General features: G+C 36.4%; 1 protein-coding gene across 5 annotated transcripts in view; it reads right to left on the bottom strand.

Moving 5' to 3' along the window:
* LOC150080903 (syntaxin-binding protein 5-like) overlaps window positions 1–24,421 on the bottom strand; it is a 795,970-nt gene that overhangs the window by 548,831 nt on the left and 222,718 nt on the right. For all 5 annotated transcript variants that reach the window (XM_090381037.1, XM_090381035.1, XM_090381034.1 and 2 more), the window contains exons 8-10: window positions 22,282–22,405; window positions 13,106–13,178; window positions 3,544–3,698 (exon numbers count right to left, since the gene is read on the bottom strand). In XM_090381037.1, the coding sequence (XP_090237163.1) occupies window positions 3,544–3,698; window positions 13,106–13,178; window positions 22,282–22,405 (352 nt within the window). The remainder of the gene's footprint in view (window positions 1–3,543; window positions 3,699–13,105; window positions 13,179–22,281; window positions 22,406–24,421) is intronic.

Consider the following 24,421-nt stretch of genomic DNA (forward strand, 5'->3'; position numbering starts at 1 on the left):
TACACACATGCACATAGATGACTCTGAACTGTAAACAGGGTGGCTGCAAAACAGATGGGCAGAAATTCACATTTAGTCAAAGAGTAAACTGATAGGATAAACTTCCACCCAGTATTTGGAAGTGGATGGTTTAAATAAATTTAAAGGTGTGGACAAATTATTTTTTGGAATGGGAAAATGAAGTAAGTAATTTTATTTTATTTATTTATTCTGATGCCCTGTATAAACACTGCTTTCTTGCATCATGTAGCCAATGCCGATAGTAATGTAAATGACGTTTGAATCAACAATTTACTGGGTACATATTGCATAGAGAACAAATACAATTGAACTGTGGTATGCTTTTAAAACATTAATCACAGACGTCTTGAATGGTAATTACCATTAAAAAAATACTCCATGAGGAGGGTTCCAAGTTGGATGAATAGGGAAGTTGCCACATTACTTGAGCAGAAAAAGGTGGCATAGAAAAGTTAGAGCAATAAAAAGTACTGAAGCCTATAACAGCTACAAGATGATCTTAATAGAGCCACAGAAAAGGTTCAACAGGCAAAGGCAGTTTATGAGAAATCACTAGCAAACAGAGCAAAGAGGGGGGGGGATAAGGAATTCTTCGTACATATATATAAATGCTAAGAAGAGCAGGACAAATCAAATCGGACCTTTACGTAAGGGAAAGGGGATAGTATTAAATACACCAGCTGCCGTTGCATATGAACTCAACAGTTATTTTGCATCGATATTTACAAATGAAAAACCTTTTGTGGCAATGGGAAATTGTGGGAGTGAAGTTGAAAAATATGTAATTAATGATATTAAAATTTTGCAAGATTATTTAATGAAAAAACTTTCGAGCCTACAGGCCAGTAAGGCTCCTGGAGCTGATGGAATATACCCTATAATCTTAAGGGAGGCGGCAAGTGAGTGCATTGAACCAATGAGGCTAATTATGCAAGCATCGCTAGACTCTGGGAAGATTCCGTTGGATTGGAAAAGTGCCAACGTATCTCCCATACATAAGGGTGGTTCTAAGAGTGAAGTGGGAAATTATCGACCTGTCAGTCTGACTTCAGTGGTAGGGAAAATCATGGAGGCAATGATCAAGGGTGGAATTCAGGATCATTTGGATAGAATTGAAATTCTCAAGGATACTAAGCATGGTTTTGTAAAGGGAAAATCATGTTTAACAGATCTGGTTCGCTATTTTGAAAGGGTCACTCATGAGCTGGATTTAGGGAATAATTTCGACACTGTTTATTTAGATTTCAGCAAAGCTTTTGACTCAGTCCCACATGAGCGGTTGCTTTATAAGCTGGAAATCGTTGGAATCACTAGGAAAATCTTTAGATGGATATCAGGATGGCTTCAGGGCAGGAGGCAGAGGGTTGTGATAAATGGCTATTCCTCAGATTGGGTTGATGTAAGAAGTGGAGTTCCCCAAGGATCAGTATTAGGACCACTGTTGTTTTTAATTTTCATAAACAATCGATGAAGGGATAGAGGGTGTGATGTCTAAATTTGCAGATGATGTTAAAATTGGTAGAGTAGTTAATGATCACTGTCAAGCTGAGCTTCTTCAGAGAGACCTAGACAGACTTCAGGAATGGTCAGAAAAATGGCAGATATGCTTTAATCCAGCAAAGTGTAAGGTATTACACCTGGGACACAGTAATCCCAAAATAACTTATTCACTTGGTGGAGTTCAACTAAACCCAGTACTGGAGGAAAGGGACATGGGTATTACGATACGGTCAGACGTGAAATTCTCTGAGCATTGTAAACAGGTTGCAAGTAAGGCCCATGGTGTCCTATCGATGATCTATCAAACTTTTGCAAGCAGAGATAGGGACGTGATAATCCCATTATATAAGGCTTTTGTTAGACCACACTTAGAATACTGTGTTCAAGTATGGAGACCATACCTAAAGAAAGACATCGAGCTTCTTGAAAGTGTGCAAAGACGGGTAACTCGCCTGGTGAGATCGGCAAAAGGCATCCTTATGAAGAAAGACTTTGTGGGTTGCAGAGTTTGGAAACTAGACACCTTAGAGGAGATTTGATTGAGGTGTTTAAGGCTCTGAGAGGCATCAGCAAAATGAATGAGGATGAAATTTTCAAAATTATAAATGATGCTAGAACTAGGGGACAAATTCAAGTTACGGGGGGGAGATGTTTAGTTGGACTGCAGGAAGTTTTATTTTAGACAGTGAGTTATAAATTACTGGAATAAGTTGCCTACATGGGTGGTAAAGGCTGACAGTTTGGGGAAATTCAAAGGTCATCTGGATAGTACCTTCGGGTGAGGGAAATGCATAGGATGATTGGTATAATTTCCTTTTATTTTATTAATTATTACTTTTTTTTTTTTAATTATTGTTTTATTCGGTTTTTTTTTTTTTTTTTGGCTGGTGCAGCATAAGCCATAGGCTTTCTTGCACCATGCGGCCATTACTAATACTAATATCTGTGCAAAACACAATGTACTATGTTAATTAACGAAGAATACGTTAAAAACGCTTATCCCTTTACAGCAGACAAAAATCCACCGACTGTTCTCTTCCACAACCCTAGTGCCACCTAGGGTTCTGGAAGAGAACTTAAAACGTGCTGGTTTATAACTTGACAAAAGCTTAATGCCATTTATCAATTTAGCATCATGGTGCTAATTTATGAATGTATTTTGCTTTTTGTGTCTTTGATTTCCACATAGTCTAGATGTCTTTTATCAGTTTGTTTGAGATGACCACTAATCATTATTTTCCTTCTACAAGTCTGTATCATGTAGCAAAATTATAACCACCCTGTATAAAGCATACTTTTCCACTAATTTAAAACATTAGTAATGGCAAATGATGCAAGAAAGCAAGCTTAAACATCCCCCCCCCCCCAAAAAAAAGCCAAAACTTTTCATTTCATCTGTCCATCCTCCTCTAACGGTTTTATCTAGTTTTTCCTTGAATATATTCAAACTACCCACCTCTACAACATGAGATGGAAGTTTGTTCCAGTCAATGACCCTCTACCTGAAGGAACCACCTTCTAGTTGAAGCAAATTTCTGGGTATCCAACATGCAAACATCTTTCCTCAATCTGAATTTATGCCCTCTCATGTGTGTAGTCTGAACAAGAAGGATTCCATCACCATTGAGTTTCCTCAATCCATTCAAGACGTTAAAGATCCCAATCACATCTCCTTGAAGGTGCTTAGCCTCAAAACGTTGCAATTTGCAGAATCTGGAGCATTCAGAGTATGAACATTCTTGTTTATACTTTGACAGAAGCATAATGCAAAATCATCACTATAAGAAACAAATCCACCCATCTCCATGAACAGACCAAAATAAATATTACATAATTTGTTTACATATGTTGGTCTGTTCTGTTTTCTATAAGAAAAACAATATCATTATATTAATGATTTGCTTACTGTAAGATTTAACCACAAAAGAATTTCACTTCTAGTGTACTACATACATACATACATATATAAATATATATATATTCAAATTTTTTAACATATTTAATTATGTCTGAAAATCTTACCGCTCTGAAATGGTGTTTCACACAACGTAACAAAGTCAATTATGTTGTGCTCCATTTCTAAGACTGTTGTAGTTTTGCCATGAATGACTGTTAAACTTGGTGTCTGACCAGTCTTTTCAACTGGCAGCCCTCCGGAGAAAATTACAAAAGAATCTCTATATAAAGAGAAAAGAAAAAATACAATACTTATAGCTAAAAACATAGAGCACAAGTACTTTTTAAAAGACATTGTTATCATATCATTTAACTAAACGTTGATGGCATTTAGTTACATAAACCTGCAAACTGCAACATGCAACAATGGGATTCCTATTTTAATATTTTAACTTCTACAAGCATATTTAACAACTCCAGAATTGATATCCATTTTTTCTTATTTTGTAAATTTTATAATAAAGCACACAAAATTCAGTTAAAGTGAAGATGAACATTAATTAAAAAAATATATGTAGATTCATCAAGATTTCTTGGAATACATTACAGGAATTTTGATCTGAAATGAACTTTCTACAATTTTTATTTTCTGCATTATCCTAGATGTTTCTTTTTTCAAAGACAATATTATGTTGCTAAGTAAGTGTTGTTAATTAAGTTGAAGACTGTCCACAAAAATTCTATATGGGAGTACAAGAAATGAATCTTCCAGCTCATCTTGCATCCTTAGGTGGTAGATGACTTTCATCAACCGGTGAAATACCACCACTTTGCTTATTGGAGGCTTGAAAGTTTCCGGCATCCCCCTCCCCCCATACTTCTCCTTCAACCCTTGCACGGTACTTTTTTTTTTTTTTTTTTTTAACCCAAGCACGGTACTAAGTACTATAGGTTCTAATACCTCTTGTGTTTGGGGTTCACATAAAAAAAAAAAAAAAAAAATTCTGAAAGTTAGTGATCTCATGTTCAACAATACATTCATTACTAGCATCCTTCTTATTTCCTAAGATGTGAACAACATAGAGGCTGATTCATGCTTCTTTTTTGCCCACAGTTATCATTCCTTCAAATTGCTTGTCTGAAATTAAACTTTCTTGTTTGGAGCAACAGAAATTCTTTTGAGATAATCTTGGAAATTAATCTCTAAGAAACTTCAAGCAATTCCCACTACTGTGTCTAAAAAAAAAATGCCTTCACAAATAGCTTCATTAACTCTAATTCAGTATTAAGCAGATGTAATAAGCCTTTTATTGCACTATTCTTCTGTGCTTAATACTTTTTTAATCTCTGCAATTGTTACTTAGACATAATGATCTACATTATCACTTGATTCGATTTCATCAACTTCTGGATCAGAATTCCAGCGAATTCTGGCTTCATAACATACCTGAACAACCTTGAAAAATGCCATATGAACAGAAAGTACAGGAACAAAAGCATAAATGCTTTCTTTATGAAAGAGGACAGCTTTCAGATTAATTTAGAAGAATCAATGAACAAATGTATCTGTCTAGGCAGTTCCCACAATCACCTCCAATCCACCAATGTCAATTGTGCTCATCTCGCATATATTTTTGTACATTTTTGCATGTTAGTGTTATGTTGTATGACTGTTTACTTAACAACCAGCCAACAGAAAAGCAATGGAAATTCACTTGCTAGTTCTCATCCCTTGCCACGAGGACTCAAAACATCTGAAAAATAAATGATACTGTGTTGGGATGCCCTCTGGAAATCTGGTTTCAGAGGATGAGCCCTGTAAACAAAAAAATAAATGAATAAATAATAATAAGAAGAAAAAAAGAAAAAAATAGAAACCAAATCAGGTTGACAAGAGGAGAGGAGAATTACAGTACAGTTTGGATTAGAGTATGGCTGAGACAGAGAAGGCTACTCATGGGAGAGAACACAAGCACAAGACTGGGCCTGGCCAGCAATCCAATTGCATATTGTCTAACAACTTTCGTATGAGATAGTTATTATTATTATTAGCCATATGGTGCAAGGAAGCTGGGGCTTATGCTGCACCAGCCAAAAAAAAAAGTCTGAATTACACAGAGAGAGAGAGAGAGAGAGAGAGAGAGAGAGAGAGAGAGAGAGAGAGAGAGAGAGAGAGAGAATCACCAAGAAAGAGAATATGCAGCTCAGGATCCTGGGTGTGCCAAGCCCATACTCACCATATGTGAGCCCCTGGAATTATGACAGCATCTGCTTAATAGGTGCAAATAGAAAAACAGAAGAAAGGAACTGCAATGCTAGAATGTGTAAACTGGCAAACAGCTTCTGCTTGGCAAATATTACAACTGTGTTAATTGTAGGGTATAGATCTCCCTTCTCCCAGATCCACCCACTCTGGCCACTCAAGGCATGTCTACTTATGCATCCGCGCGCATGACCACTAGGCTATGGCGCCTTAAATGATGAAAGTCAGTACCAGTGAGAGAGGAGGGGAAGAAATGGAAAGGGGAAGTTTGATATCATAGCCAATGCACAGTACCAGCTTTTCATTCAGACGAATAAGAGTTCTGTACATACATACAGGGTGTCTCAAAAATACACGGCATAACTTCAGGAATGAGTTCCTCACATGGAGACAATAAAAATATTTTATATCAACATAGTTCCGGAAATGCTTGGTTTCCGAGTTTTGAAGGTATGTCTATGACACTTAACTGTTCACATCACCTTATAGTAATTGTTCAAAATGTCCACCTTCTGCCTGAATACCACTGGCAGAACATTACTCGCGCAGGGTAATCTGCTGGTGACAAGGTCTGTGCCCGTTGCAGTTGGTAATGATACAGTTAGTGTTCTCGCAACACTCTTCAAATAGTCGAACGTTGAACAGCCAGTTGCATTGCTATTCTGCGTGTGCTGATTCCAGGAGTGGCATGCACAATGTTCAAAATCTCCTCCTCTACTTCAGGAGCTGTAGATCTTGGTCATCCTCTGTCGGCAGCATGAGGTGTAAAGGTCCCATGCTCACAAAGGCAGTGATGAATACCTTCAACCGTTTTCCTCTGGACATCTTCATTATGGGAACCTTTCGTGGTACAAACGACGCACCTCCAGAGCATTGCCATCCGCCAAACCATACATAAAGTGCATATCTGCTTGCTCCTGATTTGAGTACATGGTCAGAATGGAAAACAACCAGATTCTGTCAGTACCTTGTGATGAAGGAAATCTTTTGGCTGTTCATCCCTGCAGGGTGGCACATGTGCCACAGTGAGAAATGATAAATGTGATACTGCAGGTATGTGTCATGCAGTCCACATAAAGTAATTAATCACCTGCGGGAGATAAGACATTCAGCTAATAACTCGGGAACCAAGCATTTCTGGAACTATGTTGATATAAAATATTTTTATTGTCTACATGTGAGGAACTCATTCCTGAAGTTATGCATTGTATTTTTGAGACACCCTGTATATGTGTCAAGTGTTAAAGCAAAAGGTGAGCATCAGTATATATTATGCCTGTAAATCATGTGCATTTAGCAGCAGATTTTACTCTGTACAGAAAACTGTGCAGATTTTACCTGAGACTTTTTAACTCAGCCAAGAGAGCCCATAAAAACTCCTCTCATTGACAGGATTCAAACCCAGGAGTTTTCCACTTAAAGCTAATATAATCATCCACACTTAGTGTGGATGATTATATTAGCTTTGCTAAACATGAGGACAAGGATTCTGCACTTTAACTAGATGATGCTTTATAGATTAATAAGGGCAATAACCTTTGTTTTTAGTCTAAACATGACCTCCCCTTTGAAGGCCATGTTTAGGTTAGTTGCACCATGTTAAGTGCACCCTTTTTGAGGAGACTCATACCTTACTTTTAAGATTTATGTACATTCAGTTTATACAAATAAAGTTTATATACATGTGTACATAGTTTATAGAAGTTTGTTTTAACTTAATACAATAGTTTTCTATAGGGAGAGCCCCAAATTACACAAATTTTCACTTATGTGGAGGTAACAGGAACCTTACCCTCCTATACTTTGAGGCTCTACTATATTTGATCAGGAATTTTAAAATGGCATTTTCTACAGACAGGATCTCTACAGACAAATTGAAAGACCCAAATCTCAGTTAAACTTGCAAATAAGCTGCAGTTCATATAAATTTTCATGCTGGGAATAGTCACCACACACACTGTCCAGTCAAAATATTATGAACATCCCCACGTTTTATCAATTGGCTGTTCATCCCTGCAGGGTGGCACATGTGCCACAGTGAGAAATGATAAATGTGATACTGCAGGTATGTGTCATGCAGTCCACATAAAGTAATTAATTGACATGGGCAAGGGACATGATCTGATAAACTCTGAATAAAGGGATGATTCTGTCAGTATCACAGAAACTGCAAATCTTGTGGGTTGTTCATGGAGTGCCATGGTTAAGGTGCTCCAAGAATGGACAGATAATAGTAAGTGGGACAATGGCAGGCATTCATGCCAAGTTGATGGTCGTGATGAATGAAAACAGTAGAACTGCTGACCATGGATTTTAACCAGAGGGTGAGTATAGCACATAGAGCAGAGTGTTACAGGTCTTGTAGCCCCAGTTGTTTCCCTCAACTCTGCAATGATCTTTGTAGAGGTAAGAAAAGTGTAGATTATAGTGTAACATTGGGGTATGTTTGTCTGTTGTTCATCTGGGCTCTTTGCTGTTGGGCCCTTGGAAAACCAAGGTCCACTGTTGTCAGTCCTTTACCACAGAGAGGTGGGCCAGGCATCACGTCTCTGGTGGGGCAAACCCTGGCATCTCCTAGGCTTGCCAAGCCTAGGAGATGCCACTACATGAACTACATGACATAATAGGGCTGACAGTACAGGAAGTGATCATGGAGTTCGGTGGACGATGAAGAGAGAAGTGACAGAAATTAAAGGCACAGGAATGGGCTATAATTTCAGAAAAGGAAAGGGAATTATGAAGGCTTAAGGTGCTACATAGCCTCTATTAACTGAGTAGATATCTCACAGAGAGCGAATTCAATTGAATTATGATGTACCTTTAAAACATTAATCACAGAAGCCCTAAATGCATATATACCATTAAAAAAAATATACTCCACGAGGAGGATTGCAAGTTGGATGAGTAATGAAGTTGCCAGATTACTTGAGCAGAAAAAGACAGCATGGAAAAGTTACAGAGCAATAAAAAGTACTGAAGATTATAACAGTTACAAATTCATCTGTAATAGTGTCACAGAAAAGGTTAGGCTGGTAAAGGCAGATTATGGGACATCGCTGGTAAAGAGTGGGGATAAGGAATTCTTCACATATAGAAATGCAAGAAAGAAAATGACAAATCAGACAGGACCCTTATGTACAGAAGTGGGATAGTATTAGATACCCCAGTTGATGTTGCAGATGAACTTAACAGTTACTTTGCATCGATATTTACAGGAAAACCCTATATATCAATGGCAAATTATGGGAGTGAATTGAAAAATGTGTAATTAACGAACCTGAAATTTCCCTTGAGTATTTAATGAAAAAACATTTGAGCCTACAGGTGAGTAAGGCTTCGGGGGCTGATGGCATATACCCTTAATTTTAAGGGAGGCAGCAAGTGAATGCATGGAATCATTAAGGCTAATTATGAGAGTATCACTAGACTCGGGAGAGATTCCATTCGATTGGAAAAGTGCCAATACATAAAGGCAGTTCTAAGAATGTAGTGGGAAATTAGCGACCAGTCTAACTGCAGTAGTAGGTCATGAAGACAATGATCAAGGGTGGAATTCAGAATCATTTAGTTAGAAATGGAATTCTTTGGATACACAGCATGGTTTTGTGAAGGGAAAATCATGTTTAACAAATCTGGTTAGTTATTTTGACAGGGTCAAAATAGCTAGCCAGAATAATTTCAACACTGTTTATTTAGATTTCTGTTCTGTATGCTATATTTGCGAATGTGCAAAAAATGACAGTATCCATTCATAATATGCTATCGAAACTTAACTATGACATGGCTCAGGATCTCATGGAGTACAAGCACGAGATGGTAATGCTGCACATTCCATTTCGCAATGAGGAAACAGAGATACTGTCAGAAATGGCATACGCCGAGATCTACGATGACAATGAAGAGCTCGTACTAGAACAGCATAAATTGCATGAATTGGATGTGGACATTTGCAAAACTATGGAAATTTGTAAGACAATGTGTCAAGACAATGATGACAGCGACCCTCACAAAGCATACACAGGCTGTTAGTAAAAACCCTCCTTTAGGGCAAATTGCTACCGCTTTGATGTTGGACAACGGAACAGGTTGAAATGGGGTGTGGTTACCCAGAACGATAGCAGCTCCCCCATGAGCAGGTCCATCACCAGTTCTGCCATTACATATAATAGTAGTATTATGAAAGGAAGTGTTTTCAGTTGCCTTCAAATATGTCTCCTGTAAGCAAAAGCAAATTGGCACATGCTTTTGCAGGAGAGCCTCGATATCATCATTGTTTTGCTGGAATCCACAACAGTTCAATTGTAGGAATTTTTGCTTGGTGGGTCCATCAGGTGGCTTCCAAAGTGCTGAGGGCTTACTTCTCTCAGTCTTGGTCTTATCTCCTTTGGGGAAGTATGGATGCTGTCCTGTGTCCATTTCCTCCTCTGCAAAGAGTTCCAAGAATCATCTGGTTCCTCCTTCTCCTTGACATCCATATGTTCTTGGGAACTAGGGGTTGCTTTGGGCATTTTACTGTTTTCTCTAACAATTTCTTTTGTTGCTGATGGTGGATCAGGAGGTACTGATATAGGAGTTGCAGCTGATTGGTTTTTATGTGCAGGTTTTTGTGCACTTAAAAGGTAACGTGTGATGGACATGAATGACTTTTGGAGGGATGGTCATTTCAGCCTGAGTTCCGAGGGAACACCTCCTTGCTGCTTCTGGGTGTAGGTAGCCTCATTATTTATAGGTTTCACCACTTTTGTTGCCTCCTGATATATGTTCAGCTCTGCCTTAAGTCACTGAATTTCTTTTACTTCTTTCCACCTATGGCATGGTGTTCTCCTAGGCAGTTAATGCAAGTTGGTTTAGTAGCTGAACATGATGAAGTTTCATGGTCCTTTGCAGCATATTGAGCACATGCAAGGGCACCACGACAGGTCATTTGCAAGTACCCATATTTCTGGCATCTAAAGCACACTGTAAGGGATTTGGAACACATGGATTCAATGGACAGTTGATGTATGTGGCTTTGATCTCATTAGATGTCGGTGAATTGAACATCAGAATGATATTTCTAGTGGGTTTCCCATAAGTTTCCCATCCCTACACACAGAAATTCTTTTAACAGAGATCACTCGCTGTGGTTTTAGTTCAGAGCAGATTTCCTCCCCAGTAACCCCGAGGAGGTTCCATTCAGGAATGACACCTCTCAAAGAATTTAGTGTTCTATGTGCTGTTATTGTAATGGGCATTCCTCTGATTCATGTTGTTCGAAGTAGAATTAGTGTTCTATGTGCTGTTATTGTAATGGGCATTCCTCTGATTCATGTTGTTCGAAGTAGTTGCTCAGAGTACCTATTATTTTTGGTTTCAATTAAGAGGTCCACAGAACAAAGCCTCTTAACTGATTTTGGAGAACCTGCTAACCCCTCTAAATCCTTTTGTATAAAAAAGGGCGACATTTTCCTAACAGGTTTTTCATTAGTAGAATGGATGATTAAAAATCTTGGGCTAGGTCCCGATGGTATTTCAGTTCAGGGTCTCTTTGCTACATTAGCATTATCTGTTTCACTGGTTGTTTTCTCAGATAGGGACCGTGTTGGAGCCTCTGAAGAAATAAATTTATCGGGATTCATAATGTTTCTAATTTGGTTCAAGTGCACAGGCTTCCCACCCGCCACAGAGCCCAAATGGGATGCCTACTACCAGGCAAGCAATAAATGTGCTTGGGAGTGGGATGCCAGGGCTATCCAGACACCATACCCACACCGCTGTCAGCCTGAATCCTGTCCCATGGACCATGAGGGTAAGGGTGTGGCACTGACACGTGTGATCCCTGCAGGTGAACTCAATGTTGATCATTACTGATCTGATAGATCCTGGCCGGGCCTTCTAGGACCACCAGTCTTGTCAAAGCAGGAGCCAAATTGGTGTATTGAAGCCGGGTCCCCTCAACCACCAGGATCCCCCCCCCCCCTTTCTGAATTTTCACAGGTTGCAACGTACAGCGAACATGCCAAATTCCTATGATGATAGCCTGGAACCAAGGCTGTGAGCATTGGATCCCAGCAACCCTAATGTGGAATTCCAGCAGCATCACTGGGAGGCCCCTCACACCATGTACAGGTGCCCACATTGAGGAGCTTTTATAACTATCACGTGTATAATTACAAGTGAAAGATAGAAAAGGCAGCCTTTATCAATTTACTGAGAAGAGGAGGTAGTGCTTTGGCTCATATTTCTAGATTCCATTGGGGATGTGAGGAGTTGGAATTGCCATCCCACACATTTATTTTCTTTAATAAAAATAAATCTTTAATGATAAAATAAATAACAGTCTTCTCTAATGGGCGAGTGTTACTTATTTGAAAGAGGAGGAGGACAACTCACATTGTGAAGGATTTCACAACAAGATGTTACAATAATGATGACAATCTTTGGTTTGTCTAAAAAATCTAACTAGTAGTAATGATGCAAATGAACTAATATCATCTTTAATGATATTAATTTTTGTAAACTTTAAGTAATATTATTGATGTTTATTGCTTTCTAAATTGAGAGAGGGTATCACCCTTTGCCTATATCATATAAATTGGGTTGTAAATTACAAACATATAAAAAAAGCTGCTTTTTTATGGACAACTAAACAATTATGTCAAACTAATCCCAGGTGTTTATTATGATCTTATTTGTTAATGAAAATAAATAAGAAGCAATTCGCATTTTTTTTTTTAAATTACAATTTTAACAATCTTACTATTTTTTTGTGAGGAAATAAAAAATAATAATAAAATAAAGAAAAACCATGTTACTATGTTAAAACAGTGAGATGAAAAGAAGGGGGTGTGTGGGAGAGAGTTAAAACGATATGGATTCTCCATCGTAAATCTGGAGAGTTAGCAGCTATGCCTTATTGTTTTAAAGAATGTCATTTTTTCCCCTTTCAATAGTCTCTGTAACATGCTTTATAAAATATATATATATATTTTTTTTTTTTTACATACAAAAGTTGTTCATGAGAAAAAAGTTTTTCTTAGATAATTCTATTTTTTATTCTATTTAATTACAAATGAAAAGGTTGATCTTAAACTCAATTAAATCACTTTTTTCTAATGTAAAAGAAGACAAACTATATCTAGCAGTCCAGATCCAAGTCACAAATAAAGTTCAAACCTTGGATTGAATTATGTTTAAAAAAAGGTGACAAGTTAATAATATCAGGGAGCATTTTCATGATGGTGATAATGGGATAAATGCAATCATGTTTTTGGAAAAAAGAAAAAAAAAAAAAAAAATTAAATTAATGTTTTTTTCTGTCCACTTTTATTTGAATGATCCAAACTGACTAACTACACTACTTAAAACTGAAGGACTTTCAAAAGTTAAAATGTACCTCAAATTTCACTGCAAGTTTTTTTTTCAATAAAAATATCTAATACGTACCCTCCCCTCACAGTCTTCCATTCTACTTTGTATATTGGTTTACAGGGTTCAGGTTTGGCATCTGTTGTTTTAGCTGGAAGATGAAATTAATTATCAAAAATAATCACAATCTTTCCAAAGAGAGATGATTAATAGAAAAAAAATCTTTTATTCTGTAATTACTGGATAAAAAAAAGGCTGACTGCTTTGAAACATGTCTAATAATCACAAGAATATTTAAAGCAAGATAAAATTTCAGCTTATATTTTGGGTATGATCATTGATAGGTATGCTGACATATGCCCGGTACAAATTAAATACAAAATCTATCCCCCCCCCCTGTTTTGTCCACAGCAATGTTAATGTTTTACAACTTGACATGCAATTAGACTTGGGTGCTTTTTATCATTAAAAAAATTAATTATAATTTGCAAAATTTTTTCTACTCCTCACAGAATCTGTTTTTGATACTTGTTCTATCTTTATTTTAGTCACTTGATAATGAACCTGTGAAAAAAAATTTGAGATCATAAAACATCAGAAAACCTTGGGGCTATAATAGGGGAAAAGGACATGGTTAATTGCTGTCAACCACTGAAATTGCGGAACTTCCCATGATGTGAGAACACTTTCTGGGCATTTTTCCTTCAGCAAGGAGGAGAGGTGCATGGCTATCCATCAGAGCATTCGGCTGTGCTGACATTTTTTTTTTATTTTTTATTTTCACAAGTCAGAAGGTCGCTTCGCTCCCCTCTGACTTGTGTCACATGAACCTAAATTATATGTTTTTATATTTTATTTTTTTAGTGGGAGGAACCCCCCCCCCACCCCTTTGCTGTTTGTTGCAGCTAAAATTGCACATTGAAACTTTTCTTCGAAAGGAGTTTCAATACTTTCAAAAATATCATATATTAAATTTCCTGAACTGCAGATATTTTCAGGAATCTCTATTTGATCATTTTCGTCTTTTACCACTTTATTTTTTATGATTTTTTTTTTTTCCCTTTTTTTATCAACAATTGGAGTTTCATTATTTTTCCTCTTTTCATATCTTTCCATTCTTAATTGTGAAGCCTTTAACTTATAATCCCTTTGTTTTCTTCGATATGAGGATTTTTAAGTGCTGCTTCACATATCTTTTCAAGATCTTTTCTTTTCTTCTCAGCCTTTCTGATACAATCTTTCTCTTTTCTATTTTACTGCCATTATTAACAAAATTGCTAATAGCTAAAGAAACTTTTGAAAAAAATTGAATCGTTGCCTCAAGACGTAGAATTCAAAAATTAAAAACACTAAAAATTAAATTAACAACGGCCCAACTGTAAACATTGTGTGACGTCATAGCTCTACTAAATGCTATCAGGTAATGAGTTATCGCTGTGGTATATGCAGCTTAATTTAATTTAAGAGTGCCTAGGCATGGTCTTTGAGACAGACCTGTAAATCACTTTGTTGCAGTATGACACAATTGAGGAAAGCAAAAAGTGTGCACGTGAAAAAGCACTATTTTCTGAAACATTCTTTTATATATGGATAATCCATGTTACTTGTTTATGCAGGTATATCTACTACTCTGGCATTCAGAGTAGCAGATGTACATATCAAAAGAAGAAACTTGGTGAGTTTGTCTTTTCTTGTTCTTTCATTATTTTCAGATATTTTCAGGAATCTTTTCAGATATTTTCAGATATTTTAACTTTCCAGAATGTTTTTACCATGGTAAAAACCATGGTAAAAACATTCTGGAAAGTTAAAATCCCACGCTGTAAAACAATCTGATTTACTAGCCCCAACTCTATTTGTCTGTACAACTGTTCATTATATTCATCATAGTCATTAAGCCTATAACACACTCCTACTCTCACTTTTGTTTTCCCGGTGCTTATCTTACACCAAATTAACTCAACATTGCACCGGCCACCCATGACAAATGGATAGAATGACTTAGATTTTATGCCTCTTAACTAAGAGAATAACTCCCCCCCCCATTCTCTATTCCCTTTCCGTAAATACTACGTGGAGTTGGGGTGGGTGACCCCCAGTGCCACTTGACAAGCACTGGGGGTCACCCACCATTCTGTATTTGTCTTTGCTAGAGCATTTGACATCTTACAGTAGCCCAGCATAATTAGGAGATTGTGCCAACCTGGAATCCCTTGAAATCTTTATAATTGTATTAAGGATTACCTCAGTAATGGGCAGATTACAGTTAAAACCCACTATTAGAGTATTACCCATACAGTAATGCAAGGATTCCCCAGGAGTGAGTTCTGTGTCCCATTTTTGGAACCTAGTTCTGGATGAATTCCTGTCAATGGATATTGGCAACATAGACAAGGTTGCCTCGGCACACATCCTTTTATTGCTTGTCAGATACCACAGCTAGCCTAGAACATCAGGAAAACATTGCTCTAAACATTCCTATAGGCCAGGGCAAAAACTACAAGCTAAAAATTTCTGAAATCAAAACCTAATCTATGCTAATCAAAAGACAGCTCCGAATGAGAAATTACACTGAAATGATAGCAAGAATCAGCTGTGCCAACTAGGGTTTAAAGACGACAATACACTTATTTATAAGGCAATCTTTTTCCTATTCAGCACAAACTTAAGGTTTTACAGAGCTATCTTGGATAAAAATAAAAAGAACCTGGACTCTATATAGAGGATTATACTACGAACTATCATGGTGTACTCACTGTCACTACACCTACTCTGCAGGGCCTCAATTATAGAATTAAGGGACAAATCCTAATTAATATCCTAGGGATTACAATATAGAGTGAAAGTGATGTCAAAAACAAAAATAAAAGAAATCAATGACACTCCACTAGCAACGGCAGACTAGATGGAAGAGTCAACTACAGGATTTGCCAGGAGGTTCTCAGGTAACTGTAGTTTCCCCAAACTGTCCCTCTGGTTTGCCCCAGGGCTATATGCCACCTACTTGCATACAGGCCATGGTTCCCTAAATCCAAAGTTATAGCAACTGGGTTCTACTCGGGATCCCAGATGCACTTGTGGAACTGATGTGGATTGAGCCCATGTCCTTTATGACTGCCCCAATTACCATCCCCACAAATGTAGACTTCTGACCAAAACTGGACCCATAAATCATGAAGATGAGAAACTGTTCACATTGGTGATAACATGCACTGCATGGTTTTCCCAGAGATGCTGCCAGCATTGATTTATAGGTGAGGGATAAGTCCATTAGTCAATAAAATGGTGCCAAGTTTTCTATCCTGGATCCGGTGGTTCTTATGTGGTGATCTTTGCTCTCATACTCTGTACATCAGTGTGCAAGCTGGTTTTGGGGGTCTGGAAGGGATGGTATTTGGGCTGTTCTTCAGTGTCTGGATTATGTTCTTTTCCTGGTTTTTCATTTCCTCTTCTATTTTCTTATCGAAAAGTTGGAAATATTGTGGGTTTAATTCAACTTCCTGTTTTCTGTTGACTGCTGGGGCTCCAAACATTTTTATGAAGAAGGCTTCTTTAAATTTCCTTCTGTTGTCTGTAGAAAGGATTCTAGTGTTGTTGAAATCCCATATGCCACCACATTGGAATGCATGTAGGGCTGTGTTGGACTTTTGGACTCTTCTATATTGTACATCTTTTTATGTTCTTTGATTCTGTTCTAATCTAAAAAACCTACTAAATATACTGTTATCAGCTAATTATTTCATTCATGAAGGAGATTTTTATCAATAAGTGTATGGGATACCAATGGGCAGTTCCATAAGTGGACATCTCTCTAAATTTTACCGCCTGGAAATAGAAAACCACATAATTTCCAGGTACTTTTTCCCATCCCTTAAATTTTATGGAAGGTATATAGATGACTGCCTGCTTATAGGCAAACCAGACACCATAAATACCATCTTCACGAGTTGAATAATGTAGATGATCGGCTACAATTCACAACTGAAAATGAAGAAAAACAACAGGATCAACTTCCTAAATTTAACATTAACAAGAGATGCCACCAAAATCAACGCTAAAATATACCACAAACCTACAAATAAGGGTAATTATTTGCACTCTGGCAGCTATGGCCCCTCTCTCATAAAAAATCAATCCTAATAGCCCAGTTCTACAATGCTTTCAGATATTCATCTACAGAGGATGAACGCAAACAGGAAATCAAAACACTTAAGGACAGGTTTTCCAACAACAGTTACCCAAAATGGCTCGTAAAATGGCACCTTAAATATTGCCGAAAAAAGCAGCAAAGAAAAACCAAAACGAGAAGTGCTAAAAAAACAATGATAGGGCTCCCATATATTGAAACGTATCAACAACCGTTGAAAAAAATCTTCAAAGATTCAGAAGTAAACTTAGTCTTTGGCAGCTCCAAGAAACTATGGATATAATAAAAAACTTAGCTAACAAACAACAACAAAAAAAAAAAAAAAAAAATAGATTTCAAACAACAGACAAACGTAGTTTATGCAATTCCTTGCACACCAGACTGTGACTGCATATATATATATATATATATATATATATATATATATATACACACCACATTACATACAAGAATCCAAAAACACAAAAGCAGTTTAAAAGTAGCCAAATAACAAAGAAAAAGTAGACCGAACTGAAAAAAATAATAGCTCCAAATTGGTAGCTCACCACTTAGACACAGGACATTACCCTTCCTTTGAAAACACGATAATAATAGACAAACAAGACACAAAATTTAAGTTAGAAACCAGTGAGACACAAGCAATGAGATCAATAAACATACATAGACCAATAATAATATCTGAAGAATGGGATCTAAAACAAATATCCTATAAGTTCAACTTTAATAACAGAACATAACCCCCCCCCCACAATCCAGGACCTCTACTAACGGAGACGGGTAGTCATGCACCCGGATTTCCGAGTGAAACCTTTTTCCCTTTCCATCTTTCTTCGCCCCCTTTCTGAAACACTCATAAGCTGTTCTAAATCTACAATTTTCGAATTCCCAAACTATAAGTGTAATATGATGGAGCGACCCCAGGTCCTTTTCATTCCCCACTACCCTGAGTGTGGTACCACACAGTTGGTAGGTTACTACTACTCATATGCAGTAATTTGCATTCATCAATGTTAAACTTTAGTTGCCACTTCTCAGCCCATCTGCCAAACTTTTCTAGGTCCTGTTGCAGTAGTATACTGTCATTAACCTTTGTATTGTCTGCAAACTTGGACATTAAGTCCAATATACTTTCATCAATATCATTGATAAATATAGAAAACAACAATGGGCCCAGCACCAAACACTAGGGGGTTCCATTAATAACTTAGTCAATGAACAGCAGTGTCCGATGATCACTACTCTGTCTTCTGCCACTCAGCCATCCCTTTATCCAAGCAGACTTGCCCTTAATGCCATACTGCCCCAATTTGTACAGCAGTCTTCCATGTGCAACAGTATCAAAAGCTTTCCTGAAATCCAAGTATATGATATCAAAACTATTTTTTGCATCCAGTTCCTTTGTGACCACACAGTAGTATCCAATCAAACTGGTCAGACAAGACTTCCACTTAACAAACCAATGCTCTGTCTGAACTATAACTGCAGCTTTGTCAAGATCACTCTGCAATGCTTCTGTCACCAGTTATTCTATAATTTTCCCCAGAATAGAAGTTAAACTAACAGGTCTGTAATTAGTCGTGTCACCCTTTGAACCTCCTTTGTGAATAGGGGATACATTTGCACATCTCCAGTCTGTGGGGATCTCCCCTGAATCCAAGGATCTCTCATAATTATGGCTAACGGTTGGCTTACTTCTTTTGCTGCCTTCTTTAACATAACTGGATAGATTCCATCCACCCCAGGTGCCTTTCTTATGTTTAACTTCAACAATTTCTCTTCCACTTTGTTCTCAGTTATTAAAAAAATCCTTTAGCACATGCTAGAGTTTGATAAACTTTTGGCATTCCCCTCCCTAAATAACTGCTCATATGTGAATGTAGATGCAAAATACTTGTTCAGTTTTTCAGTTTTCCAGTTTTTGGCATTCCCCTCCCTAAATAACTCCTCATGTGTGAATGTAGATGCAAAATAATTGTTCAGTTTTTCAGTTTTCCAGTTTTTGGTATTCCCCTCCCTAAATAACTCCTCATGTGTGAATGTAGATGCAAAATACTTGTCCAGTTTTTCAGCTACCAGAGCAGGATCATCAGCAGTTGAACCATTAATATCAACTGTACCAATCTGATTCATATGCGTTCTTCTAGAGCTGTGGTCCAACATACAGCCCGTGCGGAAAGTGAATTAAAGCAGCATTTTAAATCTTGTTAATTATTTCAAGACCCATGTACATTTGATGCTAAAGTAAATGGAAATTAACGAATTTAAAAGACTGTGGCACTCATTGCGGTGAATGTTGAAGTTATGAAGCCACGTGTCGGTGTTGTTAATTCTGTTTCTGTTATATACGTTTTGTATCAAATATGCGCATGCCCGACCAGAAGCGTCGGTTTATACGAGGTGCTATCAAAATGTTCCCGAACTCCAATTATGGTGTACCTTCTACTTAACCTTGGTGACTGTGCTTCACAAACAAAAAAAAAAAAAAAAAAAAAAAAATCTTGTTTAAAAAAACAAACAAAAGTCATATTTTTATAATTTTAATAAAATTCAAAAAATAAATCACTGACACAGATTTGTTGCCTAAAAGTGTTGGAAATTTGCATTTTTCATTTATAGCCCAAAAATAAAAACTGTAACATGAAAATAGAAACTTCCTTTTACATATAACAAGATATGGAAAATATAACACTAATTTCTCTGGAGTCACTCAGTGCAGCTCGCAAAACAAATCTAACTTTGAATACGTCCCTGTATGGGGAAAATGTTGGACACTACAGTTCTAGAGTTTACATAAGTAAAGAAATCTTTGCATCCTTTGTCAAAGATTTCTTGTAATCTGCCTTTGCTTGCCTAACCTCCTTTGTGACTTTATTACAAACTAGCTTATATCTACCATAAATATCTGTGTCACCTGATACTTTATATGCATCCCATGCATTTTCTTCTGTACCACAAGTCTCAATTAGTTCACCTGACATCCATTTAGGCCTAAACCTTGAACAGCATTTCTTAGCTGATATGAAAAGCCTAGTAGGTTCCAAGATTAATTCCTTGTGCTTTCTGTACACATTGTACTCTTCAAATTCAAATTCTGCATTCCTTACATCTGTGTGACACCATGTCTCTTATATCCCAATAATATCCACCTTTGATTAACAGCCTTTTTAAATCCAACTGCAGTAATCTTTGTTTCTTTTGTTTGTGTGTATGTCTTTAACATCGAATCAATAAATTTTATTAATTAATGCATGAATAATTGCTGCTGATAATCAGATCAAGAGTATTACTCCTTCTGGTTGTCTCTCGAACATGCTGCTGCTGCTGTAGGAAAAAATCATCCAATAAATCCACAAAAGTCTGGCTAATGTGCAAGTGACCAATGTACAGCTACTATTATTATTATTATTTTAATAATAATGTTTATATAATACTCAAGATATATTTAGTTTAATAAAATCTTTTTTCTTTTTTTCCATTCATGTCAATCGCATGTAAATAAAGTTGATAATATCAAAAAAAAAGCAAAAACAAACCACCATTTTGTATACTGGGAAAAAAAAACAAAAAACATTTCTCTCTAGGCTGGTTCCCTCGAAAGTACTATGATGGGAGTTCATTGTTCATAATTGCTAATGCTTTGAAATAATTACAAAAAAGAATTTTGTGCGCACCAGACTTTCAGAAAATTACTGCAGCCTATATTGGAACTATTGTAATCAGAAATGCTACACACCATATGCAAGAGTTTATGTACCACGAAGCATTTTTTGTTGAAGTTCTACATTGATATTACAACGGCCTCATGTTTGCACTGGAGAAGCCAACATCAGGTGGTTAACATGTTTGCAGTCTTTTATATTTGTGAGGCATTTTATGTGTGCCTCGGGGCACTTCTCTGGGGTACTGGAACAAATAGGCAGTCCTTTTTAGTAAACGGATTTCATCTGTGAAGAATCATTGATCTAAATAATACCAGAATCTGTTGTTTGTAGCATTCTAACATCAACAGATGCATCTGAACAAGATTCAGAATCTGCATCACTTCAGTAGAATTCTGTTTCAGTATCAGATGACATATTATAAAGAGCTGATTCACTGTCATCAGATTCAACATACTGTCCATCTCGGTTCCTTTTCAATTATGATGCCATAGGCTGTGAATCCATTATAGGCTGTGAATCCATTATAACAACCCTTTAGTGTAAAACCTTATAGGAAAACACTATTTACTCAAAATTTTATCAGTAGACACACACTAGGGATAATGTTTTGTTTCTCGCAAACTAAAGAACTAAAAATGGTTTAGGGCTGAAAGCTCAGATTATGGAGAAATTTAGTAGAAGAACAAGTAAATACAAAACATCATTTTAGTCTGTAGTAAAACACTGGTGTTTTACTACAGTTAAAATTCAGCAAGCATCATCTTCAAAAAAAATTTTGCCTTTTCTTCTTGTGGAAGATACTAAACTAGATAAAATAAGTTCAACATATGAAACTGTGAACCAAGTATAGAAATTTCATAATGCTCTCTAGAAAGTGCAATTGATGCTAAGCAAAATTCAAGCTATAATACAATAGCCCATGGTTCAATCAGTGTGCCGATATCACGTTCATTTTATGTGCTTTTCCTTTTACAGCGCTCATTTATTGACCACAACTGAATGAATGTGTTGAAGCACAAAAATCACAGTTCATTTGGATGCAAGTTTGCATTCCAGCAGTGAATGTGTTAATCAGATTTCTGTTATTGCAGATACTTCACACAATGAAACTTCACTTCTAACAAATTTCCATATCCATAGTTGGCAGTTCCTTTTTCCTATTATTATTTATTTATTTTAAGCAAATGAAATTCTTATAGTACTTGTACTTGGAAGCATTACAAAGTTTGTCATATTATTATGATAAACACTATAAAAGCCTTTGATTGTTATGTTAGGTAGCAATCCTTTTTAAAATTCACTTATAGATTTAATTTCACAACAGAATATAATTATAAAAAAAGTTAGTACAGCTATGTCTTAAGTTACCATATAGACTTATAGTACACCTCAACAGTGCTATTTCTATCTGGAAATATTAGAATAATCTGAAAACCTTTCCTCACCATGGTAGAACATAACAGACTGAGGTTTTGTGGGAGATCTGATGTTCCAGGTAGAGATACTTCCATCTGTATGACTACACATGAACTGTTTCCCTTCATGATGCCAAGATATAGATCTCAAAGGCTAAAGAAAATTTTGAAATTATTTAATACATTAACTGCTGTGTTACACATGCATAACAGACATACAGATAAGTAAATACTATAGTTATATGCTACCAACAAGATCTTTAAATGCCATTTAGCATTCTAGCATGCATGCCAGCTAATTCTAGCAAAAATATATAAAATAAAATGATATAAATAAATAATAATAAAATTTTTAAAAAAATAAAATTAAAATGTCCATTAGTTTTATCATTCCTTCACTGTAGGCCTCAGTTTGATACTGCACTAATGGACCCAATCATTTTCCTGGTGGATTCAGTTTTAGTTTCACATTGTGCAGCTATCCATTAATTATACAGTAACTAGCCTTTAGAAGTAGGCTTATGAAACTTTTTTTTTGGATCTTGGTTATGGGACCCCAATACCAAAAGCATTTAAAATTTAATTTTCAGCAAGTGTTAATACAAAGTGTGTGGCCAAGAATGATTTCATACATGTCATAATCTTTTTAAATTTATAAATTTAGATCTATCGAGCTTCATACTATAGATAGATAGAAGGAATATTTTCATTAGATCCACTAATGGAACATACTGCACATTGCTTATTCCTGGCTCATATGTTCTTTGGGGCCAGTTATGTCTAGAAACAAACTTTTGCCTATTTTTTTTGCTGAAAATTTAGTTATATTCACATTACAAAAGTAACAATCACCATCATGGTCTTCTGGCTCCTTACATTTTGTGGGATATGGCAAATAGCAACTTTTTCCCTTTGTTCAACAAGCTATGTGATCCATTTGAACAAATATTACAAATAAAATGTGGCACTTACAACTTATTCTGGTCACCTAGAGAATAACCAAAGTATAACTGGTAAAATTTCCAAACATCTGTCATGACTGTACACCACTGTGTTTTAGTCAGGAAAGATCCACACACGTGGCAATATTTGCTGGGGCATTTTTTTACACTTTCGAAGAACAAAAGCTGATGTACCTTTTGGTACATCAGCTATTCGAGGAACAATGATTAATATTTTAAGTAATTTGCTGGGTCTTAACTGAAACAAAAAATACAATCAAATAAATTATGAAATAACCAGGATACAGATTTTTTTTTTTGGTAGTTGTTGGCGCAGGCTTCTGTGGCCATAATGCACCTCCCAAGGTTTTTGCAGTACTTTGATCCAAGCCCGAGGCGGGAATCGAACCCGCGACCTTTGAGTTGCCAGGCAGGCACTTTACCCACCTGGCTAGCCCGGTCGGAAGGATACAGATACATTCAAACAGTTACATAAATATGAATGCATAAGCAATAATAATAAAAAATAATTGTATTCATGTAGGTTAGCTGAATAGGTATGTGAGTAGTAAAATCAGTTTCACCATGTTCACAATCACTCATCACAAAAACTAGATGTGCTAGACTGCAGTGGTTCTTAACCTGGGGTACATGTACCCCCTAGGGGTACGTGAAAGTCTTTCAGGGGGTATGCGGGTCTTGATATGTAAATATAAAATACAATACTTCTTGTAATAAACAAAAAAAATAATTCCTCCCTTATGAATATTACTATATGTATTTAATGATATGAAATATATTTAAATTATTTTACTTACATTTTTACAACAAATATTTGTTGAGAACTTCTAAAATTTAATGTTAAATTTCTGCCTATCCTCTCCATCGTAGGCCGGCGTGTGATTTTCCAAGAAACAATAACTCCATTTATCAGAGGAGCCATGAATCTTTTAATTCCATTTGTGACAATTTATATGTGCAAAGCAGAATGTGACACTCGTTTCATTAAAAACGAAATAGGCTTCTTGTGGAACATGATATGTGTGTTTCTTTATCGAAGATGGTTCCTCAGTTCACTGTTTTAACAATGAAAAAACAGCAACAATGCTCACTTTAAACTTCTGGTTTTATTTTTTATTTATTTTATTTGTACACATTATTTATGCTTGTTAAATATTTAAGATTACTAAAACATTGTACAAATAAGTAAATAAAGATATTTTATAATG

The sequence above is a fragment of the Mastigoproctus giganteus genome, chromosome 9, assembly GCF_048544385.1.
Source record: "Mastigoproctus giganteus isolate SK-2022 chromosome 9, ASM4854438v1, whole genome shotgun sequence".
NCBI classification, from domain to species: Eukaryota; Metazoa; Arthropoda; class Arachnida; order Uropygi; family Thelyphonidae; genus Mastigoproctus; species Mastigoproctus giganteus.